Source organism: Mustelus asterias, chromosome 12 (genome assembly GCF_964213995.1).
Source record: "Mustelus asterias chromosome 12, sMusAst1.hap1.1, whole genome shotgun sequence".
NCBI lineage: Eukaryota > Metazoa > Chordata > Chondrichthyes > Carcharhiniformes > Triakidae > Mustelus > Mustelus asterias.
In genome coordinates this window covers 11,017,696-11,041,751 of record NC_135812.1, presented here as the reverse complement: position 1 = coordinate 11,041,751, position 24,056 = coordinate 11,017,696, and the positions used below count along the sequence as shown (strand labels likewise).

Below are 24,056 nucleotides of genomic sequence, written 5' to 3'. Positions count from 1 at the left end.
AATTAAAAGCCTATAGCAAGCGAAAATTTAAATTATCACATGGCCGATAGTGTGTTAGCTTTTATTAACAGGGGGTTGGAGTTTAAGAGCCGTGGGGTTATGCTACAACTGTACAGGACCTTGGTGAGACCACATTTGGAATATTGTGTGCAGTTCTTGTCACCTCACTATAGGAAGGATGTGGAAGCGCTGGAAAGAGTGCAGAGGAGATTTACCAGGATGCTGCCTGGTTTGGAGGGTAGGTCTTATGAGGAAAGGTTGAGGGAGCTAGGACTGTTCTCTCTGGAGCGGAGGAGGCTGAGGGGAGACTTTTAATAGAGGTTTATAAAATGATGAAGGGGATAGATAGAGTGAACGTTCAAAGACTATTTCCTCGGGTGGATGGAGCTAATACAAAGGGGCATAACTATAGGGTTCATGGTGGGAGATATAGGAAGGATATCAGAGGTAGGTTCTTTACGCAGAGAGTGGTTGGGGTGTGGAATGGACTGCCTGCAGTGATAGTGGAGTCAGACACTTTAGGAACATTTAAGCGGTTATTGGATAGGCACATGGAGCACACCAGGATGATAGGGAGTGGGACAGCTTGATCTTGGTTTCAGATAAAGCTCGGCACAACATCATGGGCCGAAGGGCCTGTTCTGTGCCGTACCGTTCTATGTTCTATGTATTAGTATACAGTTTCTTGCACGCTATACAAAGCATACTGTACGTAGGGAAGGAGGTGGTGCAGAATGTAGTGCTACAGTCACAGCTAGGGTGTAGAGGAAGATCATCTTCATATGAGGTAGGTCCATCATTGTTAGAGAGTTTAAAAGAATTAGAATACAGTTTTGGAAGTATAAAACAAGAGTAAATGATAGAATTAGAGGGAATGCTGTGCACAGCTCGCAAGAATGGACGGCACAGTGGTTAGCACTGCTGCCTCACAGATCGGCTTATGTGCCATGATCTATGGTAAATCCTCAAACCTCTGACTCAGACCCGAGGAAGTCACCACAGCTGATGCTTAATGACAAGCTTTCTCTCCTTTCCTGTGCCCCCTTTAGCAAAAATGTGCAAACGTGGTGCATTAAAAAAATCTTCCCTCACACTCTCCGTTAAATAAAATACAGCACAATTGGTAAATGGAAATTTTTATTATGAGCATTAAAACAATATTGTCTGCACAAAAAAAAACCTACATGTCTGATACAGAATTCATCCAGCATACTGACTCTCGGGGTTGCATTAACTAAACATAGACCTTGGTTAATACTAACAGATTCTCATAAATTAATCGCAGTTTCCTGGAAGACAAACCCAGTTTATAGAAAATATAACTTTACTGTACAAATTTACATCACATTCAAATCTAATTAAGTTGCTTACAGAAATGTGTTGCTTACTTTAACAGCCACCATGTACATATTGTATTGCATTTCACCTACCTATTGCTGCAACATTCTACAATCAGAACAGCCATTTTTCACATTTTAATTTATTTTTTGGGGGGGTGGGGTGTGGGGGTGAAAACTTTGTGTTGTATCCGCTCCCTTGCGTAACCATCCCATAATGTTAAAATTTTGAAAACACATCACTTATTGCAAAATACTGCAGAATGGCAGCCACCACTGAGCAACGTACAGAATATTGTTTTTTAAAAGGAAGCACTAAACTTAAACAGCACCAGTGTACAAGGTGCAAGAATCCAACACTAAAACACCCAATCCTTAAAGTTTAAGCCACCAATAAATTATTGAAAACTCCCCTTTTTAAAAAAAAAAGGCACACACGCATACGCATACACACACACGCGCACACACACACACACATACAGAATCCATGTACAGAATTTCTAAAGTACCAAAATGCTACACCTAGCTTCAGGAAGCCAATATAAAATGTAATTTACATTCATAATACATGTTTAAGATTGCACTGAAACCAGCGTGCTTACGATGCTACTCTGTTCCAATATACTTCGGTGTCACTGTAACACATTTGCATTACATTCAATTTCAGGTGCAGTACAAAGTAGCTGAACCAATCCGCCACAATTGTTACAAGAGAAAAAAAATGCAGTGTGTGTGTAACTGAGAGGATCTTCGAACCTTGAGAGTAATTAATATGTTTTATTTATAAACAGAGGTAGGTCAAAGGCATAAAACCCCCTCCAAGTAACATGGTTTCAATCCCAATTTTGTTTTTTGCTTTTTTTAATGAATGAATAGGATGTGGGTGTCGTTAGCAAGGCCAGTATTTATTGCTCATTCCTAAATGCCATGTGGTGATGAACCACCTGCTTGAGTTGCTGCAGTTCACATCGTGAAGGTGCTCCCACAGTGCTCACAGGGTTTCTTTCATACAACTAGTAGTTCTCTGGGCCACCTCAGAGGACAGTTAAGAATGAATCACATTGCTGCAGGTCTGGAGTCACATATCGGCCACACTAGGATGACACGCTGACTTTCCTCAAGGACATTGGTGAAGCAGATGGGTTTTTACAACAATTACCCTCATTGACACTGGCTTTATATCCCAGGTTTAATAAATTGGCTGAACGCAATTCCCCAGCTATTGTAGTGGGATTTGAACTCATGTCTCTGGATTATTAGACCAGCACTCTGGATAAAAAGCCCCATAATTTAACCATTATGCTGCAGCACTCTAAACCTAAAACAGTTTCAATTGTTGCACTCACAACGTAACATGGTAACAATCAATAATGATGTGTTTTACCAGCAAATTAATAATATTCATTTTAAAATGATAATTCTGAAAATAAAGAACCAGAAAATAGCCTGAACCACACAATGTGTGCGTCAACATCTGGAACAAAACAACAGCTCAACATTTCTATTTAGTATAAGATTTAGATAGCCTCTACAAAGGTGCACTTGTATAGAGGGAGCTGTTGTCTCGATATTACAATTTTCTGTAATCAAGTTCCCAATTCCAGTTGCACAATTTGAACCAAGTACCTTCCCAGAGAGTAGGGGGTGGAGGGAAGTGTCTGAATTAAAATTCAATCCAAGCTGCCACTGAGAATCGATGTTCAAGCATTGGCAAAGACCTGCAAAACAGGGCAGCGCCCATTCTTCAGCAATGAATAGTGCAGGGAATAAGAACTTGCAAAACTGGGAATATTTTTAGAAAACTAGTGTTTATGGAGCACTTTTCTCGTCCTCCTGATCCCAAAACTCATCACAGGCGATTAAGTGAACCATTGAAGATAGAAGGTTGCGGATTCAGCACAAAAATCAAGTCTGACATTCCAGTGCAGTGCTGTCCAGTCTGCCCCCTCAGGTGCACATAAAAGATTTGATGGCAAATTGCAAAGAGCAGGGACATTATTCTCCAAATATTTATCCTTTGATCATTACAAAAACAGATGATCTCGCCATTTTCACATTTGTGTGTGCACATTGGCTGCCATATTTCCGACATTACAATAGTGACTGAAAAGTATTTCATTGGCTGTAGAGCACCTTAGGACATCCGGTGGTCATGAAAGGCCCTATGTAAATGCAAATCTTTCTTTTAAGTGTGCTTACTGTTGTAATGTCAGAAAATATAACAAACCAATTTGTGCATCAAAAGATCCTATCAACTGTGAAGGAACGAATGACCAGGTAATTTGTTTTAGCAATGATAATGAGGATAGTTGGTGAGGATAACGTTGGCCAGGAGACTAATAAAATACGCCTATACTTCTTCAAATACTGCCATGGGATTGTTCACATCTCCCCGAGGGCTGATGGCTTAACATCTCATCTGAAAAGGCAGCACTCCCCCTCAGTATTCATATCTCTCAAGTATGGGTCAAGGTACTCCCTTCTGAGGCATAGTAAGGTGTGAACAATGGGATAGGGCTGACACGGGGAAAATACCTTTAGCTGCTCTAAATAGAATAAACTTTTTTTTAAAGATAAAAGGGAGCCAAAGTAAGTTACAATTAGATTGACATGACAAATTGTGTGGAATGGGAATCACCCCAGAAATTAATGAAATAGCATTATGACTAATTTGAAAAGAGCGGCAGAAACATTGGAAGCAGAAGGGAATGCTGAACCACAACAGGAAGGAATAGTTATTTTCTGCTTGGAATCAAAATGGTGCACAGCGTAATAGGGAACTGTAATTAGTGTGTATCCGGCAATGGTCTAACCAGCGATAAATGGTGCTTTCCATTCCTATATCCTTAAAATAGAGGATTCATTAACTGAAATGTCAGTCTGAACTGGAAAGCCAGAATGGTCTAATCACACATTAATCTCCATGACACAAAAATAAAACTTTTCTGAACTGGCTCTTAACCACTGGATTACAATTAAGTTCTGCATTAGCGAGATATGGCTCATCATTTATAAAACAAATCATGGTACTATTCCCGATTTTCTCTACTAGACAATCACTCGTCAAATTCTTATTCAATTCTAACCCTTTTCAAGCTGCTCTACTTTTAAGCTTCTCAAAAACTTTCCCTTTCTTCAGTTACAATCTTCAATTCTCTCTCATACCAACTGACCTTCAAATTCTCTCATCACTGGAACTAAACAGACTTGCCAAAGTAGTCACAACTCTGCAGAATCCTAAGACGTAATTATTATTTTTTGTCTTTTGAGCTCTCCCACTCCTGCCTCTTGTCACATGCTTCCTCTTTCAGTCAGGAGGATGGAACAGATCTCCAACCCTGGCTTTAAATGTGACCTCCTTGGAAGGGCAGATTTCGGAACTAAAACCCTATGCAATACTCCTCTTTGAGACTTTAGCAAGGATTGCAAAAGCCACCCAATGAGAACAAATTCAAATTTCATTTCAGGCCGAGAGCTCAAACTTCAAACTTGGGCAGCACAGTGGTTAACACTGCTGCCTCACAGCGTCAGGGACCCGGGTTCAATTCCCAGCTCTGGTCACTGTCTGTGTGGAGTTTGTACGTTCTCCCCGTGTCTGCGTGGGTTTCCTCCGGGTGCTCTGGTTTCCTCCCATAGTCCAAAGATGTGCGGTTTAGGTGGATTGGCTGTGCTAAATTGCCTCTTAGTATCAGGGTAAATGGGGTTACAGGGATAGGACCTGCATGGCATTGTGGTCGGTGCAGATGCGATGGGCCAAATGGCTTCCTTCCACACTGTAGGGGTCCTATGATTCAAGTTTAATGCACTTGCAGCAGCAGTTTACAACTCTCATCTCTGTCATAAAATTTTCACTCCTGTCAAAACTGTGGATCGGAAGTCTGGGTGTGCAACACTATCTCATTGAGACTAAAGTTTAACAAGGTGGTTGCAACGATTTGTAACTACTTCTGAAGTAACAGATTATTTTAATACAAGAGTTCCTAGGTTTGTAGAGGAGTGGGAGAAGGCTTGTGTAGAGCATAAACACCATAATAATCCAGCAGATTTAAATGACCTGTTTTGTGCGCTGCACATTTCATGCAATCACTAAGTACTCAATGCACAAAACAACCACAAGGTACTACACTTGAGATCAGTGAGTCAATCATCTATCATTTGAGGAGGATGCAGAGAAATAATACAATAATGTCCCAGGTGCTTAACAGGATGGATTTGCACAGATACAAAGAAGGGACATTAGGACAGGTGACCAAAAGTTTAGCGAAAGTAAGTTTTGAGAAGCAGTTGAGAGATGGTGAAGTTTAGGGGGAGAATTGCATTGCTCAGGGCACAAATGGTTGAAGACACAGCCACTAATGAAATGGGGAATGCAGAGGCAGCCAGAGTTGGAGGAATGGCGAGTTGGAGGATTTGAGGAAGTTTACAGAGATGGGGAGGAGCAGGTCACGGAGGGATCTGAACATGATTAGGGTTTTTTTAACTGCTGGACTGTTAGCCCATGTCAATCAGAGGGTGAAGGGCAAACCTGACTCCGTGTAAGTTAGGACATAAAAAGTTGGGCAAAAACCATGCAAGTGCATCTACTGCAAATGGTCACACGCAAGTGCTCCGGTGACACTCAATATCATTTGGAGCACTGTTTATTTTTTTCCCCCTTGAATAGTGGAGGAAAACGCTGAAATCTATCTTAAAGGTCTTTCTGCTTCATCCAAAACCTGGAATTTTTTATGTCGTTGAGAATAGTTTCCACCATTGTGTGGGTTTTGCCACCCTTTATGTGGGCTTGTTCACGGTGTTGAATCCTAAATTGTTCAATTCTCTTTTGACTCAATTGTTCAAGGTTATTGGTGACAGTCCATACCAATGGTGTACGAGTGAAAGTGATTTTTCTATTATATCCAATTCTGGTTCTGAGTCATCTCGGTATAGCTTGGGGTGGCCAATAGCTGGACTTGCTGGTCGAAACATAACAACACACAACAGTGCCAGAACAACAAATGAACAAAGAACTCAAGGACTAAACAATGTCAGTTTGATATAACCACTTTTGGAACTGCGTTCCAAATACAGGTCAAGGTTCAGTGATTCACGTGTTTTACAGGATACAACATCCAACAAGTAACATTCAAAATCAACTTCAACCTTAACTATATGCCTGAACCCTAAAGATGTACGCACAGTACAAAATATTTTACATGTGTAATTCACAAAAAATGTGCTATTAATGGATAGTTGCCTTATTGAATTTAATTCCACTGCTTTAAAAGTAATTTTGATATTGTCTTTCCTCGAGGGACATTGTGTCTGTCCAGTTATCCAATTTAGCCATATTTCCAACCATATTATCCAGATACTACGGTTACATAGTTTGGATTATATGCACCGTAAATTTAAAAAAAGGGTTTTATAGGTCTCACAAAAAAGGGGAAATATATCTCAACACAAAATCGGAATTATTTAAGAAATATCGATCGCCTCAGTTACGTACACATTTCAATGCAAATCTCATCCAAACCAAAAAAAAGTTCATGCAAACACAGGAGAACATAAATATCAGAATCTGTGGTCTTCATGGCAAATTAGTTACAATACAGAGGTCTCTTCTTCTAATTACTACTTATTTGCAGTTCGAAAACTCTATGAAAATCATTATTTAAACAATTGTCTGTTTCACATTAGCAAGAAATTAGTTTGTATGTAAACACTCAGAACGTGGCTCTATTTACAGAGTGGTCCTCGGCATCCGCCTAGACCAAAGATACAAGATTCAATTACTCGAGGACTTTTCCTGGACATTTCAATCAACTGTCTGGGTAGAACCTTGAGTGCATGTTAAATACAAAAAGGTTTAACTCCAGGATAACTCCATCCAAATAGCGCACTGGGATGCCAAGTTTTTTTGATGTTAGTGCTTCAAGTCCAGGGCTCAGGATTCACGCAGCCTCGTATTTGTGTAAATTAATCAATCTCCAGACAAAGTACATATCGGGCAATACAGGCAGACGAGGGATTTCTCAAACTCTCTCTCTTCTCCTCCCCCAATGGGGGAACTGGACTGGAACGAAGACAGGATGTGAAGAAGGATCTTTTTAGGGATTCTGACAGCAAACAAGATCCAAGAATTTTCCTTTAGTAACTAGTTAGGTATAAATCATTTAGAAAATAGACACAAAGAAAAAAAAAGGAGAAAACTAAACATATTCTCAACTACAGTCTATCTTATGGTTGTGCGAACAGAGGAAACAGGGTCTAAGCAGAATGCTTTCCCTTCAGTTTCTCTTCATTTCTTGTCAGAGTCGCACTTGAGAAACTACTATGCATTAAGGATTTTTGGGGGTTATGTGCTTAAAATTTCTTATCCTCTATTAACTATCAAAGGTAAACTAAGTAGACTGCATCAAAATGACGCAATCTATTGTCAATATGGCTCACATGTGGGACGTGAAAGTAACAATGGTCCATTGTAATCAACATCAGTGCACTCAGCTACAGATCAGCGATGATGCTGCAACTTGTACACTGTTCCTCTGAAAACATTTCTAATACATTTTCTCTCTCCAACTGGAAGTGTTTGTGCAGACTTTCTGCACACTGGTACAGTGCATTCTTTGTCAACAGATACCTGTGTGCGTAAAGTGCTGCATGGGAATTTAAGTTTGTCAATCAGTGTACATTTCCAGACCCCCCCCCCTCCCTCCCTCCTTCCTACCTACCCGCTGCTGCAAAGAAAATTTATGGACCAGTTGGACCGTGGAATAAAAGAAGCAGCAGCAACATGGAGACAAAATTGGCTGAGTGACAGGAAACAGAGTAATGATTAATGGATTTTTTTTGGACTGGAGGATCAGTCATGAGTCCCTTGCTCTTCCCAATGCATATATTGTTGACCTAGACCTTGTTGTACAGGACACAATTTCAAACTTTGTGGCTGATATGAAACTTGAAAGTATTGTCAACTGTGGAGGACAACAGTACTGAACTTCAAATGGACATAGACAAGATGGTGGAATGGGTGGACAAGTGGCAGATAAAGTTCAATGCAGAGAAGTATGAAGTGATTCATCTTGGTAGGAGGAACACGGAGCGACAACATCAAATAAAGGGCACAATTCCAATGGGTGCGCAAGAGCAGAGGGACCTGACTGTATTTGTGCATAGGTTACTGGAAGACAGGTTGAGAGACTGGTTAAAATGTTTTACGAATAGGAGCTTGGAGTACAAGAGCAAGGAGGTTATGTTAAGTTTGTATAAAACAGGTTTGAACTCAACTGGAGTACTATCCAGTTCTGGGCGCCACATTAGAGAGGGTGCACAAAAGATTTGCGAGAATGTTTGCAGGGATGAGGAACTTCAGTTACATAGATAGACTGAAGGGTATGGGATTGTTTTTCTTGAAGAGAAGGTTGAAGGGAGATTTCATCGAGATATGCAAAATTATGAGGGTCTGGACAGTAGATGGGAAAAATGGTTCCCGCTGGTGAAAGGATCGGGAATGACGGGGCACAGATTTAAGGTAATTGGCAAAAGAAGCAATGGAGACCTTTTTGCGCAGTGAGTGGTTAAGATCTGGAATGCGCTACCTGAGAGTATGGTGGAAGCAGATTTAATCAAGGCAATCAAAAGGGAATTGGACTATTACCTGAAAAGGAAGATATGCAGGGTGTCAGGAAAAGGAGAGGGAATAGCAGTTGAAGTTCGTGCTCATTTGAAAGTCACGTGGACACAATGGCAGAATGGTCTCCTGCTGTGCTGTAACAGTAATGTTACTTAATGGTCCTGTTACTTAATGGTTAACCTGTTACTTAATAGTTCTTTCATCTTAATTTTGATTCTATGTGCATGAATTTTAATGGTGTTCTGTTAATATGTTATTCATTGTTTTGCCTGAAGCATTTTCTGCTCTGTGCTCAAATTGAGAACTTGTAGAAGAATTTCCCCCACCTTTTCTGTTCTCATTTTAATCTGGTGCCCACAGTACCTACTGATTTACAGGATAAAGAACTTGGCCCTGATTGTAGAGATTTACATCCAAGCTGTTCATAAATTGCCTTTCAGATTTTTCACCAGCAACGGTGTATTGTGAACAATCCCACAGGCAAGAGTCTCCAATTAATGTGAAAGAGTTTTAGTTAAATGGTCTAACTACGTTTTTGTTCTTTGACTTGATTACTTCTTTGTGGATTAACAGAATTTTTATGATGCACTAAATTCTGATGAACTGAAGTTGCAAAATCTCCAGCAATTAAAAGGCATATTTGAGACAATTTTTTTGGTACTTATATCAAGACATGAACTATCTCAAACATTTTTATACGTAGGCTCCAAGAATCAAGTCTCCAGTCTCCCAATACCAAACAGCCCCATTCTTTTCTCATTCACTACCCCAGCTCAATTGTTGCACAAAATTGTAGTGAAACATGAAACATTTGAGGAAATATTTTGAGGAATATAACTTGACAACGGTATCACTGCAACACAGACCAAGGAAACAAAATGAGCCACCCCGTTAAAGCTTTTGATTGCTTTGCTGTTCCAGAGTGCCCAGGTCAAGTCTTTCGAACCTTGCAAGACCTTTGCTACTATTAACGCTGAAAAGAAAACAAGGAGAAATAGAACAGGTTAACTTATTTTTTTTCCAATTCCATCCCAGCAGGGACAAGTGACTGCACAGAAACATGTCAACTGTATTGCATTCTAAAAACAGCAACTGTGTAGCCAAGTTTAAAAGATGGGCCAGACCTAATGGTCAAATAAAGACTTTAAAAGAAGTGGAAAACACACACTGCAGATCTTTTGTTTGTTTCTTCAGTGTGTGTGTCGCATTAGTATAATCAGTAGTAAAACCAGATCCAGTTCAGCGACCGGTATTCTTTTTGAAGTACTTCCAAGTAACCAGGTTCATTCTGTTAGTATGAAGGGTGGTTTTCTGCAAACGATGTTATCTTTGAAGCCATTAGCCCAGAGAAAGAAAATCAGAAAGGCAAAGAAGAAGCTTGGGAGGGTTAGGCATTACTGTTGCATTGTCCCCAAGGGCTACATTTGAAGATCTAACGGTGTAAATGATTGCCAAAGTTGTTGCATCGCAGGGGAGAAATTGTGGATGCATGCAAGGCAGAACCAGATATTACACCAGCAGCTACAACCTGGAAAAGGGAAAAGAAACACAGGAGAATTCAAAGTCAATCAGTTAAGATAAAAGAAACCAACTCAAACCATGCACAGTGAAAAACTGCAAATCAATCTTTCAGTATTAATTTCCTTCATTAGTATAGGCAATAGAGTAGTAGGGGGAAAAACTGAATTTCTGAATACAAAACCAACTCTAATGCCAACTGTGTTCTAAAACCCTACACCAAATTTACCTGAAAGCAAAAAACTTCATCTTTATAAAAGTATCTTCAGGAACAGAAACAGTCCATGAGCTTGAACAATATTGTCCTCTCTTCTACACGTTAACTACACTCACCCATGCTGTAATCGTGACCCAAGGATTAGGCTTTCAAATATTATATCATTTATTGTTATGATTGAAAAAAGACTTGCATTTAGTTAGTGTTTTCCGCAGCCACCGGACATTTCAAAGCATTTTACAGTCAATGGAGTACAGCGTAACTACTGTTGTAATGTAGGAAACATTAATGTTGGAAACAACAGGTTCATTCTTATATTATTCTACAAATGGATAAATTAATGCATGCATTCTGTATCTAGATTTCTATTACAAACCCTGGATTTCAAATTAAATTAAATCGGATCCCTCTGTGCAAAGCCTAATAGTTCTTTGAAAGCACCTTACGTCTTGGAATACTAAAGCTGCATGCATTAATTTGGGTATCGGCGCTCTCTGGAAAGTGACCTCTTAGTGTACGTAGCTTAAGGGAAGGCATTCTGCTATAGGACAGTGGGAAGGCATTGCAATTTGGTAATGTACAGCTTTACTGTATATTTATTTTCAGGTTAGTGAATGGAAATAACTGTCCAACTGAGGGCAATATAGTATACAAGGTGTTAAAGCACACCAACTACAGAGAAAGAACAGATTGAGATTGTTTTGGGCATAATGGCGGAAGATAGATTCAGCAGCACGATCATTTCCTAGCAGTGGGACCAGATGATCTCATCTTCGACCAATGGTGCGCCACCTCCCACCGCGAGAAAGACGCCACGGGAAGGCCACAGAATCTCCCCAGAATCTTTAAACCAAAAGGGGCAGAGTTATTTTTGGGTAATTGTGATGACTTCAGCCAGGCTAATGAGGTTGGCTTGCCAGAAAAGAAGTACCTGATGAGTCCTAATTGATGGTTAAATCAGGGAGCCTCATGCTCCCTATTTAAAGCAGGTGTGTCAGACTCCCAGCCTGCATTTCAGCAGGGAGCTACTGGAGAGCTGGCTGTGTACAGATGTATGGTGTAAATAAAGTAACTTGGTGACGGGACTGTCGCCTCCGTGGAGTTATTACAGTCATTTATCTTTTTCTCTCAATTCTACTGTATTAAGTGGCACACTGGCATATTTACAACACAATGTTGATGATATGATATACGAGATGAAATGTTTGCTGTAGATTAGTTCTTACTGTTCAACAAAGCTGGATCATCCAAAAATCCCACACCAGTCACATTACTGGAGTATCTTAGCCCAGATAAATATACAACTATAAACAATTTGTAAGTGTTTGGTAACATCCTGTAAATTGTGCAATAAATGGTAGCCTCGAAACACAGGAAACATCATTTTGTTATCCAGTCACTGGAAAATGTCTGCTTATCTAAAATAAAACTTTTTGGTCTGCAGATCACAAAGAATTGGGTACATTAAAATGTTGGAACTGGGAAAGAGGTTAGAATGTCTAAAAGTGAAAGCAGTTACTCACTACTTGCTGCCGTCTGTTTTTTCAGAATGACAACCTAAATGAGATACAGTACATTGTTTAGAATGAAGAGACAAATCTTTGAAGCCTAATATATTAGCAACACATTTTGATGTTTTTTCCCCCAATCACAATTCATGACAAATTAATATCAGTAGCACTGTTATTTTTGACCAACAAATTGGCTAGTTATATATTTGCATTGTTCCAAAATACCAATCAATCAGCAAATTAATTAAATACAGCTTCTTTATGCCATTATTTTAGCATTAAACTATTTGGTTAGTGGAATAACAGCTTTGTTAAACAGTAAGTTAACTACTTTTTCTAAATGTAGCATATAGACAATGGAAAGTATTTCAAATCTTGCACTGTATCACTAAACAGAGAATAAGCCATTCGTGTCTTTTGCATTGTTCTCAAATAACACGGTTTATATTACCTTTTATTTACTTGCCTTGGTTCCACATTCCCTAATATCCTTGCATAATAAAACTCCATCAACCACAGTTCAATTGACCCAGCCTCAAATTTTTTTTTTGGGGGGGTGGGGGGGGGGGGGGGGGGGGAAAGAGAGAGAGAAGAGTGAAAGAAAGTGTGTGTTCTGGATTTTTATATCCTCATTGTATGAAGAAATTCTCCCTGATATCATCCCCGAATGGCCTAGTTCTAATTTTAAATTTGTGCCCCGTCGTTCTGGACTTCCCCCACCAAAAGGAAATGGTTTCTCTCGACCCTACCAGTTCCTGTGATCATCTTGAACATCTCAGAAGATCACCTCAATCTTCTATTCACAAGAGAATACAAGCTTAGACCATGCATCCTACCCCACAATTTAAACCTTTTCAGCCCTATCATTCTGTTGAACATGGATAGCAACCTCTCCAAGGCCAATACATCCTTGCCGAGGTGTGGTTCCCAGAACTGTCAATACTCTAAATGCGATATAACCATACTTTGTATAACTGCAACCTTACTACCAATGATTTGTATTCCAATGCCCTTGATATAAAGGCTGACATTTCAATTGGATTTTAAATTATTTCCCCACCTTACAGCATGGTAACATGGGGAAAATATTACTGGAGATCTCTCTCAACACTGCTAACTAACATGTTTAGGTCTATATATTAACAGTGAAATATTTGTCAATTCCACCCAAATCAAAACAATCCAACATTTTAAGAAGGGCTTCCACTATTGTAGCTGGTTGCAGCCATGCCAATGCACTTCAGATACTGCTATCACCAGAAAAATGACATTAATCAAAAGGCTACTTTAATTAGAAAGAGAAATACTACAGATAAACAGAAGGTGCGTGAGCCTGTCAAAGGTCTTGTTGAAGATCACAAAGCAGGGTAATGATGCAAGGCTTGGTGCCAATGATGGTCATGGAGGGAATAAGGATGCCAGCATCTTAGAGAACATGATTCAGTCACAAAGATTTGAATATTCCCAAAAACATTAAAGGTAGTAAGGATAACAGGAATATCAAGGTTTAACAGTGTTCAAAGTTTAAATACAAGTGAATGATGAGGTATTCAAATAAAAGGTCAGATGTAGTAGGATCGTACAGGTTAGCAGTCCAGGATAATGGATGTCCAAGGAGTTACAAGAGGAAACCACAGTGTTCACAGAAGAACGGGAAGAGAGATGGAGAAAGATGATGAACAGACCAAAAAGAGAGAGAAAATAAGTGTTAGTGATAAGTCATAATAGAAAAAATAATGTAAACAAAAGATAAGATTTTTAAAAGAAAGCACAATCTCAACTTCCTTTCATAATCATACACATTAATAATACATTCCGAAGAGTGCAAATATAATATGTGACGTCAGCTCTCAAGCACAACCTGGCTGGTGGAAGCATTGTTGTTTACACTAGCACTATTTCTGGTAAAGCGTGTCTTAATAGAGCACTCGAAATGGAAAGCACTTGGCTGAACTTTTACAATTCATACTAATTAGAGATTTAAACAACCTCCTCTGGATATTTGAAGCTGGTGCTTTTGAAACATTAAACTGATTAGGTGAATTTCACCTCAAAATAGGTGGGCTAGTACTATCAGAAAGCAGGTAGGAACCTCCGCAAATCATATAAATTGGGCTCCAAAGCTGCATTTAGATTCCTGACACAAAGCTGGTCTTCCACTGGATGGAGAGCGAGCTCAACCAGTGGAACCCAAGTAACTAAACCAGAAACCCTTAAAGGGACCACTATAGGCCAATCCAAACAAGTTTAAAATACACTTTATCAATGATTTTTCTGGGGTCAACCTCCTCCTGGTCTCAAAGGTTACATCTACTGCTGGTCCCTCCACATCATATCTCCGCAACCTGCACCCCCAAATCCCCACCTTCCCTTAATGTCCTACTTCTCACTTGGCTACACAGAGGGGCCACTGGATTTCACGTGCTCCTGAATGACGAGCTGCCGGTCAGCGCTCAGTGCTCATTCAATTGGTCAAATTTATTGTAATGAGATCAGACACTAAATCCAGGCATCCCCATTGCTCTGTCTATAACCCGCCCAATGTATGCTGAAAACGAAGTTACCTCACTGTTTCCTGTGACTACTGAAGTATCCAAGGTGGTGATAAATAGAAAATATGAAGACAAATATTTTGTTCAAGTAGCACACAAGAACAATTTCCACCATAAACTTTAACTGGTGACCATATTCTGACTATTATTTAACTGTATAAGGGGACAATTTATCAACTTTCCAATGACTGAAAATTCAAACTGAATTTAATGGTGCAGATTTATCAGGTTGAAACTGGATCCATTGTTGGGATAAGTAGGTCATTTTAAATTCAAAGCCTTTCAGTGCAAGTGGTAAATCACCTACAGTTGCTATGGAAATGGTGAAATAGTAGAGAATGCAAACAGATCAAAGACAAGTAGTGTGGAAGCAGGTACAATGTATGGCATGTGCTCATGCCCAAAATAAGTTCCATCTTGGTGATTTTTTTATGGTTGTATGTATATTTATCAGAGTTTGATATATATTTCTCTAATCATAGCAACTATTAGCTTGAGAAGGAAACAATAAACTTTTGCAAAACTTTACATGCCAGAACATAAGCTCTCAACTTTAATTTTGAACAATTATCAATCACTGCTGGACTGTCAGGGAATGTCATGGGCTATATGATCTCATAGAAAGAAAAGTTTTAAAAGTGCGTCACTCTGAGCCCCTCACTCAGATTGCCCACTAATTGTACGCAGAGCAGGGTTGATAGAGGCCAAGTGCCATGCCATTCCTGTCTACTCATTTTTAAGCTTATGACTGTGCTCAACTCAGGCAGAAAATTCTAAACAATTAAAGTAATTAGAATATTAAATTGCTATAATAAAGCACATGGATTTTTTCATAAATCCACGTATAAAAGCAAAGTTACAGAATAAGTTAAAGCTCTGCAATTGAAATGCTCACTTGCGACCCAAAGGAATCTAATTAAACACCAGAAGCACAAGGACTGAAAAACTAGACAAGATGGCCTTACAGAATGCTAAGAGGGGAGGGGAAGATGGTGTTTGTTGGTGGCATCACACTGGCAGAGCTTGATCCATTGAATCCAGAGATCGGTGGGTAGAAGGCAAAGAAAAAGGGACCCCTATCATGTTTCTGGGACGGAGGGGAAAGGGTGAAAAAGAATAGACACAGTTGAGGTCACTGAAAACCGCTGTTGTGGTGAATTTTTGGTTGGGAGAGAAAGAAAGCCCTATTGGAAGTGCTAGTCTAAAAAGGTTGCATAGACTGAACAGATGCAAGGGAGGCAGAGAAACTGGGAGAATGGCCGGAAGGCATAAAAACTGGGAGAATTCTGTGGGGGGGGGGGGGCGATTCTCCCAGCCCGCTGAGTTGTTTCAGCAGCGCAGCGGACTGGGAGACTCAAGCAGAGGCCGTTTAGTGGGCTCCCCGGCCTCCGAGTATTTCCAGCGCTGTCAGCTCCACGCCAGGAATTGGTGCAAAGCTGTATAATTTATTTAAATTGGAATTTAAACCTCACGAGCAGGCCCGAAGACTTCAGTGACACCAAGCTTCCAGTCACTTGTCATTTTAATTCCCACCTCATTCCCACTATGACTTTTCTATCCTTGCCGTGTCCCAATGGAGTTCAATATAAGCTGGAGAAACAGCAGCACAATATTCAACTGGGCATTTTATAGCTTTTTGGACTCAACGATGAAATCAACAATTTTATACTGAAACTAATCCTGCCATTTTGTTTCACTTTAGTTTCTGCTTTTTCTTCCTCTCTTGCTTCTTCCTGTTCCTTTTCTTTGCTTCCAACTGGCTGTTTTCCATTACCTTGTGATTCACATCTCTGCTAGATACATCTTTTACTATTTTACTTGAACAATTACCCCTCTTTTTGGTCTTGCACTATGAATTTCTCCTGCCCCCCACCCAAGCACAGGCATTCCCCTCATGCTATTTTTCCCTTCTCACCTTTCCCTTGCTCAAAAACCTATTGCCTTTCTAACTTTGCTCTGTTCAGTCACAGGCCTGAAACTTGACCTCTTTGCTTCTCTCTCCACAGATGCTGCCAGACCTGCTGAGCATTCCCAGCATGTTCTCTTTTAAACACAGGTTACAATTAACAGTCAAGTTGGACTGGAAGAAAACTGAATGGAACCCAAGCAGATTGAATCACTACAAGGCAAGGCACAAAACAAAATTATGAGATACTAACTCTGCAGATTTCCAGAAGTGACCAGGATGAGAAAGACGTCTGTTGAGTTTTGGCAGTTTTTCAAGCATGTCCATCAGCTGCGTAAAAGTTGGCCTTTCATTTTGATCATAAGACCAACACGCAGACAGAATTTCCTATAAGGCAAGCAGAACAAGTGGTCAGTCAGTATTTCAGTCCCTTCCTTGTTATGAGATGTAGATCAGTAAATCTGGGTCAGTCCTTGAAATGGAAACCACTCTTGGTGCAATGAGCTTTGTTCAACTTCCATTTTTTACTAGTTAAATTCTGATTTGACTCATATTACCGTAGTTATTCACATGGTCTGCATCACAAAACATTTCCTATATCACGTCAGCCTTTTAACTACCTTACTTTCCATTGTGTGTGTTTTTATTTCCCTCCCACTTCCCCTTGTTCACTGCTTTTCATCTGTAATCTCATTTAGTTCTGACCTAGAGTTGACATCAGTTTTTTTTATTTATAATAGATTAATGATAGTTTGAAGGTTGTATGTGCAACACTGAGGCTAATTTTAGTACATCCACTGGGAGACCAGCTAACTGCACAGTGTAGGGATTGAACTTTGGATCCAGGGTTAATGAATTACCTGTGAAGCCACTGGGGGAAGTTTAACCATCATTGAAAACATGGAAAAGAAGACATGGCGTCAAATTTAGCTTTCCCAAAAAGTGTGCACATAAAACATAGGTGTTCAAATACATATATCCAAACTCCCCTTAAACTTCTTTGTTCAAATGAAAGGAGTTACGTGAACAGGAAAAGTTAAAGTTAAAAGTTTATTTATTAGTCACAAGTAAGGCTTACATTAATGCTACAATGAAGTTACTGTGAAATTTCCCTAGTCGCCACAGTCTGGAGCCTGTTCGGGTCAATCACCTAAACAGCACGTCTTTTGGACTGTGGGAGAAAACCAGAGCATGTGGAGGAAACCCACGTAGACACGGGGACAGCGTGCATGCAAACTCCACACAGACAGTGACCCAAGCCGGGAATCGAACCCGGATCCCTGGCGCTGTGAGGCAGCAGTGCTAACTATTGTGCCACCGTGCCGCCCTCAGGCTCAAGTCTCTTCAACTTTAAAATGCTTTCAATTTTGTCACAAAACCAAAAGGCAGAGATTCTGCTGTCCTGACTCAAAGTAACACTTGAACAACAGCTGCTCTGCGATAGCTCTTACTCACCGTCACTTCCTTGCCCAAGGAAATTTGAGCTAATAGATTTTGAACTCCTTCCCCACTGCCAACTTGCCAGATTATTGCCTCTACTGGTTGGTTCTTAAACGGCCATTCCCTTGCTTGAAGCTCATACCAAATAGTCCTGCAAGAATTAGAAAATTAACTGAATATCAACAATGTGTATTATGGAAAAGCTGCAGAGGTTTTTAAAAAAATCTCATACTTTGCCAGTGCTCAATTAACTGGCTTACTTAGAATGTATCCCATGAGGGATACTGCAAGAAATTAACTTTTTCCACAGAAAAAACAATTACACTTCTTAGAATCACAATCGTTAATTTTCTAAGAAATATTAGCTACAATATACAGACATAATAGATCTTACCCAAATGCATATACATCTCCTGCCTTTGAAAACGGAAGCTTGTCTTCATCCTTGCCCGAATACATTTCTTGGACTATTTCAGGTGCTACATAGCACAACCACCCATTCGGAAGCTTCAGCTCATTCTCTCTCCTGTCATGATTTCACAAGAAAATCAGAAGCCCACTTTTAAAATTACCAGCTTTGAATATCCTAGTAACTTCAAATAAGAAAACGTACAAGATATTAACAACTCCCCCTTCCTTTGAAAATACCAATTCATGATGGGATACAATGTACACTGTCAAACCCGTGACATCTTTTTCAAGTGTCCATTAATAAGTACAAACTTGGAGATATTTGCTGACATGAATCATCACAGCCAACCCTCATCCCATCCATACTCAAAATTCAAACAAAGATTTTTCAGCTGCTGAATATTATGGGAAAGACCTCTGCAAAACTTACAATGCATGAGATGGTCAGGCCAGTGATGCAAAACTCAACTATAGTTCTTTCATCACCAATCCATCTAAAATCAGTGTAAAACGCGGGAGGATTTTGGTAAGGTTCAATACAATGTCACATGTTGGGGGTGATTTTCCCTGCCACTCGCAACGGGCCAGGAGCCATCAGCAGAGGACGTTTAGCAGGCTCCCCACTATGCGCCACGGCCTCTGCACGTCTCTGGCTCCAAGATTTTTGAAGTCATCAACTCCGCGCTGGAAATCTCCCATCCCTGCCAGGAGTGGTTCACTCCAGTGAGTTTAACAACTGCTCCCCACCAACAGGGAACAGGTGGCCTAAACTTGCTGGAGTGAGCAGAGGCCATTGAGGCCCCTCCAAGGAGGTCAGGGTAAGGAGGGGGTCCCCTAGGCACTGTCCAAGGGGCATCTTGGCACTGCCCACTGGGCATTAGGCAACACGAGGGGTGGGGCCTATTGGAGGGCAGGGCCTATGGGGAGGAGGGGCTGATCGGTGGGGTGGGGGGTCCCACTGCCACTTTAGCGCTGACAAATCAGTGCATGCGCAGTGGCCCACTCAGCGCTATGTTGCCGACCTCTCCAGTGGGAATAGACACCGCCCCCTGATTTTCAGTATGAATCTCCCTGAAGCATTCCGTAGAGCTCAGAGTGTGGGAGATTCATTTTCAAAATCCCACTAAAAAAACCCAGCGGGAGTTACTCCAGTTTTTACGCAAATTCGGCACTTAGAATTATTTGGGAGAATCGCCCCCACTATTTTTAATGCACAAAAAAAATCAAAGAAATGTCTTAAAGTAAATCCAACATCATAGCAAAACAAAAAATTGTTAGATAAATAAATCTGCCGCCTGTGGCAAGAAAATTACAAGCAATGATTTTAAAAATTCACTGCTGGGATCTGAGCATAGCTGGCAAGGCCAACATTCATTGCCTATCCCTAACTGCCCTCGAGAAGATGGTGGTGAGCTGTCACCTTGAACTGTTGCAGTCCATGTAGTACAGGTACACCCACAGTGCTTTTTGAGGGAGTTCCAGGTTTCTGACCCAACCATAATAAAGGAATGGTGATTTAGTTCCAAGTCAGGACCTTGTTTCACTGTAAACATGTGGATCCATGTTCAGAAAAAGTGTGGGATAGGATTTCAGCAATAATCTGGCAAATCAGAATATTACTGCAGTCCTTCAGGACAAGATTTTTGTCCTCTTAGTCACAAGAAGCAAAACTACCCTTTGCCCAGCACATGGCTGTGATTCATAGTCATCCTAAAATTATGGTCAATGTTTCAGTTGGCCTGAAAAAACCCTGCCAATTAAAATAACTTCTATTTTCTCAGAATAGAATCCCTACAGTGCAGAAGGGTGTCATTCCACCCATTCGAGTCTGCACCGACCACAATCCCACCCAGTCCCTATCCCCGTAGCCCCACATATTTACCCTGCTAATCCCCTGACACAAGGGTCAATTTAGCATGGCCAATTAACCTAACCCACACATCTTTGGACTGTGGGAGGAAACTGGAGCACCCGGAGGACACCCACACAGGGAGAATGTGCAAACTCCGCAGTTACCCGAGGCCGGAATTGAACCCGGGTGCCTGGCGCTGTGAGGCAGCAGTGCTAACCACTGTGCCACCATGCCGCCCAAAGCACATTGGAAAGGAAATGTTTACATTAAAATTTAGGAGCTAAATTATGTCGAATCAAGGAAACACTGGCTGCTTTTTTCCACTAACTAACACATTCCAGCATTCCATCTGAACTTGCATTTAAGATTCTTAACCATCAACGCTGGGGAAAAAGACGGCTTGTTTCAAAATATTAATTGGACCATTTGAGAAGGCTGCTGTTTAACCTTTGACATATAGTTCCCCGATGTTTTGGCAATTTTATCCTTTGTGGCCCAACCAAACATCTCCAGCCTCATCTGTGGTTAGGAGAATCCATGATATGGGACCCATAATTGTTGCAAAATCCCATTTGGGAAATCGTCCAAAGCTGATGCTCCCAAATCACTATCCAGCGGCCCGGCCCCCATTGGGAAGACATGCATGTAGGAATCAAGGTGAGGATCAATCTCCATGTTGCCCATCCCGTAAGAGCAGCCGCTCACATTTATTACTGAGGCTCTCACATGAACAAATATTAGTACACACGTGAACATTAGCATGTAGGTGAGATACCAACGTGTGGAAGTATACTCTCGCATGAAGGAGGGAAGAGGGAAAAAAAATTAAGAGACAAAAATTTCAAGAAGATAAGCAAAGTCCTCTGCACATTGATTGTCCAAATAAGGCATTGTCTCACCTGTCCTCTTGTACCACACCAGATATACCAAACAGCCCAAAGTCTGTGATAACAACTTTTCCATTGTCATAGAAGATATTCTTTGATTTCAAATCCTTGTGCACAATACCTCTTGCATGAAGGTACCCCATCCCCTAGAATAAAATAATTTGCAGTTGTACAGTGGGGAATTAGATTAAAAAGGGAAGGAATTAACTGTATAGATGCTATAAATACAAAGACCTCAAAAGAGTATAAATTTCTGATGGTGTTTGTGAAAGGTATAACTGATGCTCGGATCTCTGTCTGGCTAGCCTCTAGGCATAAGGAGTAGAGGAGATGCTAGAGTTTAGTCAAGTGTACAGTAACGAGAGAGGACTAAAATGGCAGTCAGCTGGAAACTTGTGTAACATAAAAACTATAAAAACATTCTGAAGAATTTAAAGCTGCTTCTTGGATGGAAAAACACTTCTTGCTTTAAAGCATTACGAGAGAGAGTATAAGTACAACCGCTGTTAACAAATTGGAAGTCATTTGCAGGAAATGTACAATAGGGAAGGAAAAAAACAATTGTGTAGCGAGGGTCAGTGATGTTTGGTGAATGAATGCAGACCCCAAAGAGAGAATGAAATCATTGTGTGTAACACACACCATTGTGATCAGTCATCTAACCATTCCATGATGAGATTCAGGTATGTCCTGTTCAAAAAGTTACAAATATGTGGTACAATTACGACACTGTTCTAGAATAGCACTAATGCCTACTCTTTTATTAGGATTGCAATCCTAGTTGTTTGGTGAAGTTCATTATAGATTGGCTACTTAGACTTACTTTTATTATTTCCTGTGCAACTTGCCTCATCTTGTTAATATCCAGTGTGATTTTGGAGTCTCTCACAAATGAAAAGAGTGTTCGTCCTTTACAGAAACTAAAGCATAAAAAAACATATTTGGTTATACACCGAACCTAAAAATATCATGCAACACTCAAAATTAAGAACTAGGCTTTTTGGGAAAGCAAACTAAAACTAAGATGAAGGTTCTTAACTGGAAGCGGGTGTGATTAGCGAATATTCTGATTTTCCCAATTAATTTTAGACTTTTTGAATCGATCAATCAAAAGAAGGTGGGTTAAACATATTAAACGGTCAGTTCCATCATGCACTAAGGCAGAGAGGCATAAAATCATAGAATAGAATCAAATAGGCAGAAGGAACCCAACTGGCCCATCGAGCCTGCACCGACAAGAATCCTACCTGATCTTATCCTCGTAACCCCATATATTTACCCTCCTAATTCTCCTGACACTAAGGGGCAATTTAGCATGGCCAATCAACCTAACCCTCCTTAGGAAGGAAGAAACTGGAGCACCCGGAGGAAACCGACACAGACACGGGGAGAATGTGCAAGCACCGCACAGACAGTGACCCAAGCCAGGAATCGAACCCGGGTCCCTGGCGCTGTGAGACAGCAGTGCTAACCACTGTGCCACCCCATGCAATTACACAATTCTCCTCAAGCCTCTTGTAATGCCTCTTTGTGAGCCACTGGCAGGATATCTCAAAACATCACTCTATACAGAAATAGAGATTGTCCTCTCCTCAGCAAGAATACTCATCATTTGGAAGAGAGAATTTTCCATTAACGTGAAGCAGCACCATTTAGGATCAGTGGCAATGCAAGCACACTGCCCCAACATACCCCACACAAGACTACCATCTATTTTTGCCCTGTTCAACCAGTGGCTAATTTTAGGAAGAAATAATTAGAAAATAAATACCATTTTGCACAAAATAAAATTCAACACAGCATCTGAAATCTTACATGCTGATGAACATCACAAGATTACAATACAAAATATATAGAAACCATTCCCATTTATTTACCTTGTAATAATGGCTAAATGTGGAGGATGCATACAGGCTCCCATGAAAAGTACCACATTTTCATGCCTGGTTTGACGGTAAGTCATCACTTCTTTTTTGAACAATTTCAAATGATCCTGATTATTCCCGTCAATCTCGAGCAACCTTATTGCCACTTCCCCATGCCAGCGTCCCTTGTGAACTTTGCCCCATCGCCCTTTGCCAATCAGCTCTCCAACTTCCAATTCGTGGAACGGGATGTCCCATTCCTGCAGAAAGACACTTGTCTGGCTGGGTTTGCGAGACATCAGCCCTCTGCAGTGGGACGTGGTATTTGGCAAGTCATCCACCTCATCAGTCTCACATTCTGATTCTGACTTATTAGTCTCCTCATCGTCAAGTACTTGATCTTCACTCTGAAAGGAATTATAAAAGGGGCAACTTAAAGACAAGTCAAAACATATCTGACATAATTAATTTGTTAAACATTCTCACTCCCTCCCTCCCCCTCTGGTGCTCCTAGGATTGTGAAAAGCTAGCAGATAATCTACTCCAAGATTTCCACTAATTGCAGATGTGAACTGATCACAAAGTACATTAAAAACAAGCTTTACGTGTCATCACAGCAATATACAGCAATACTTTGCCCTGGTTATTTCTTGCCAACATACCTCTGCATCTATTTCATCAGCTGCTTCAGGTTCAGTTTCCTCTACAGTACTGCAAAACAAAGAATATCATCTATACTTGCACACCTAATAAAAACTTAGCAATATAGGGGTGAAATTCTAATTCTATTCAAATCTGAATGAGAGAAGCAGGCAAGCAGAACCAAAAATCTAACTTTGAGCAGATACCTGAAACTGAAGAGCCACTACATTACAGAGAGAAAAAACTATTTTTGCATTTAAATCCAATGCTCTTCGCATTAACTTTGACTATCGTTCTTCATAT

At 40.5% G+C, this 24,056-nt stretch overlaps 1 protein-coding gene across 17 annotated transcripts in view; it reads right to left on the bottom strand.

Annotated features, from left to right (window-relative positions):
• Positions 1-1,124: 1,124 nt before the first annotated feature.
• ksr1a (kinase suppressor of ras 1a) overlaps positions 1,125-24,056 on the bottom strand; it is a 184,594-nt gene continuing 161,662 nt past the window's right edge. For 9 of the 17 annotated variants that reach the window (XM_078224720.1, XM_078224722.1, XM_078224728.1 and 6 more), the window contains 8 exons: positions 23,774-23,822; positions 23,124-23,518; positions 22,070-22,166; positions 21,259-21,392; positions 18,491-18,622; positions 18,112-18,247; positions 16,910-17,043; positions 1,125-9,925 (listed from right to left, as the gene is read on the bottom strand). In XM_078224720.1, the coding sequence (XP_078080846.1) occupies positions 9,844-9,925; positions 16,910-17,043; positions 18,112-18,247; positions 18,491-18,622; positions 21,259-21,392; positions 22,070-22,166; positions 23,124-23,518; positions 23,774-23,822 (1,159 nt within the window). In that variant the 3' untranslated portion in view covers positions 1,125-9,843. Of the gene's footprint in view, positions 13,624-16,909; positions 17,044-18,111; positions 18,248-18,490; positions 18,623-21,258; positions 21,393-22,069; positions 22,167-23,123; positions 23,519-23,773; positions 23,823-24,056 lie in introns of all 17 variants that reach the window. The other 8 variants (XM_078224723.1, XM_078224721.1, XM_078224729.1 and 5 more) reach the window with 4 other exon arrangements.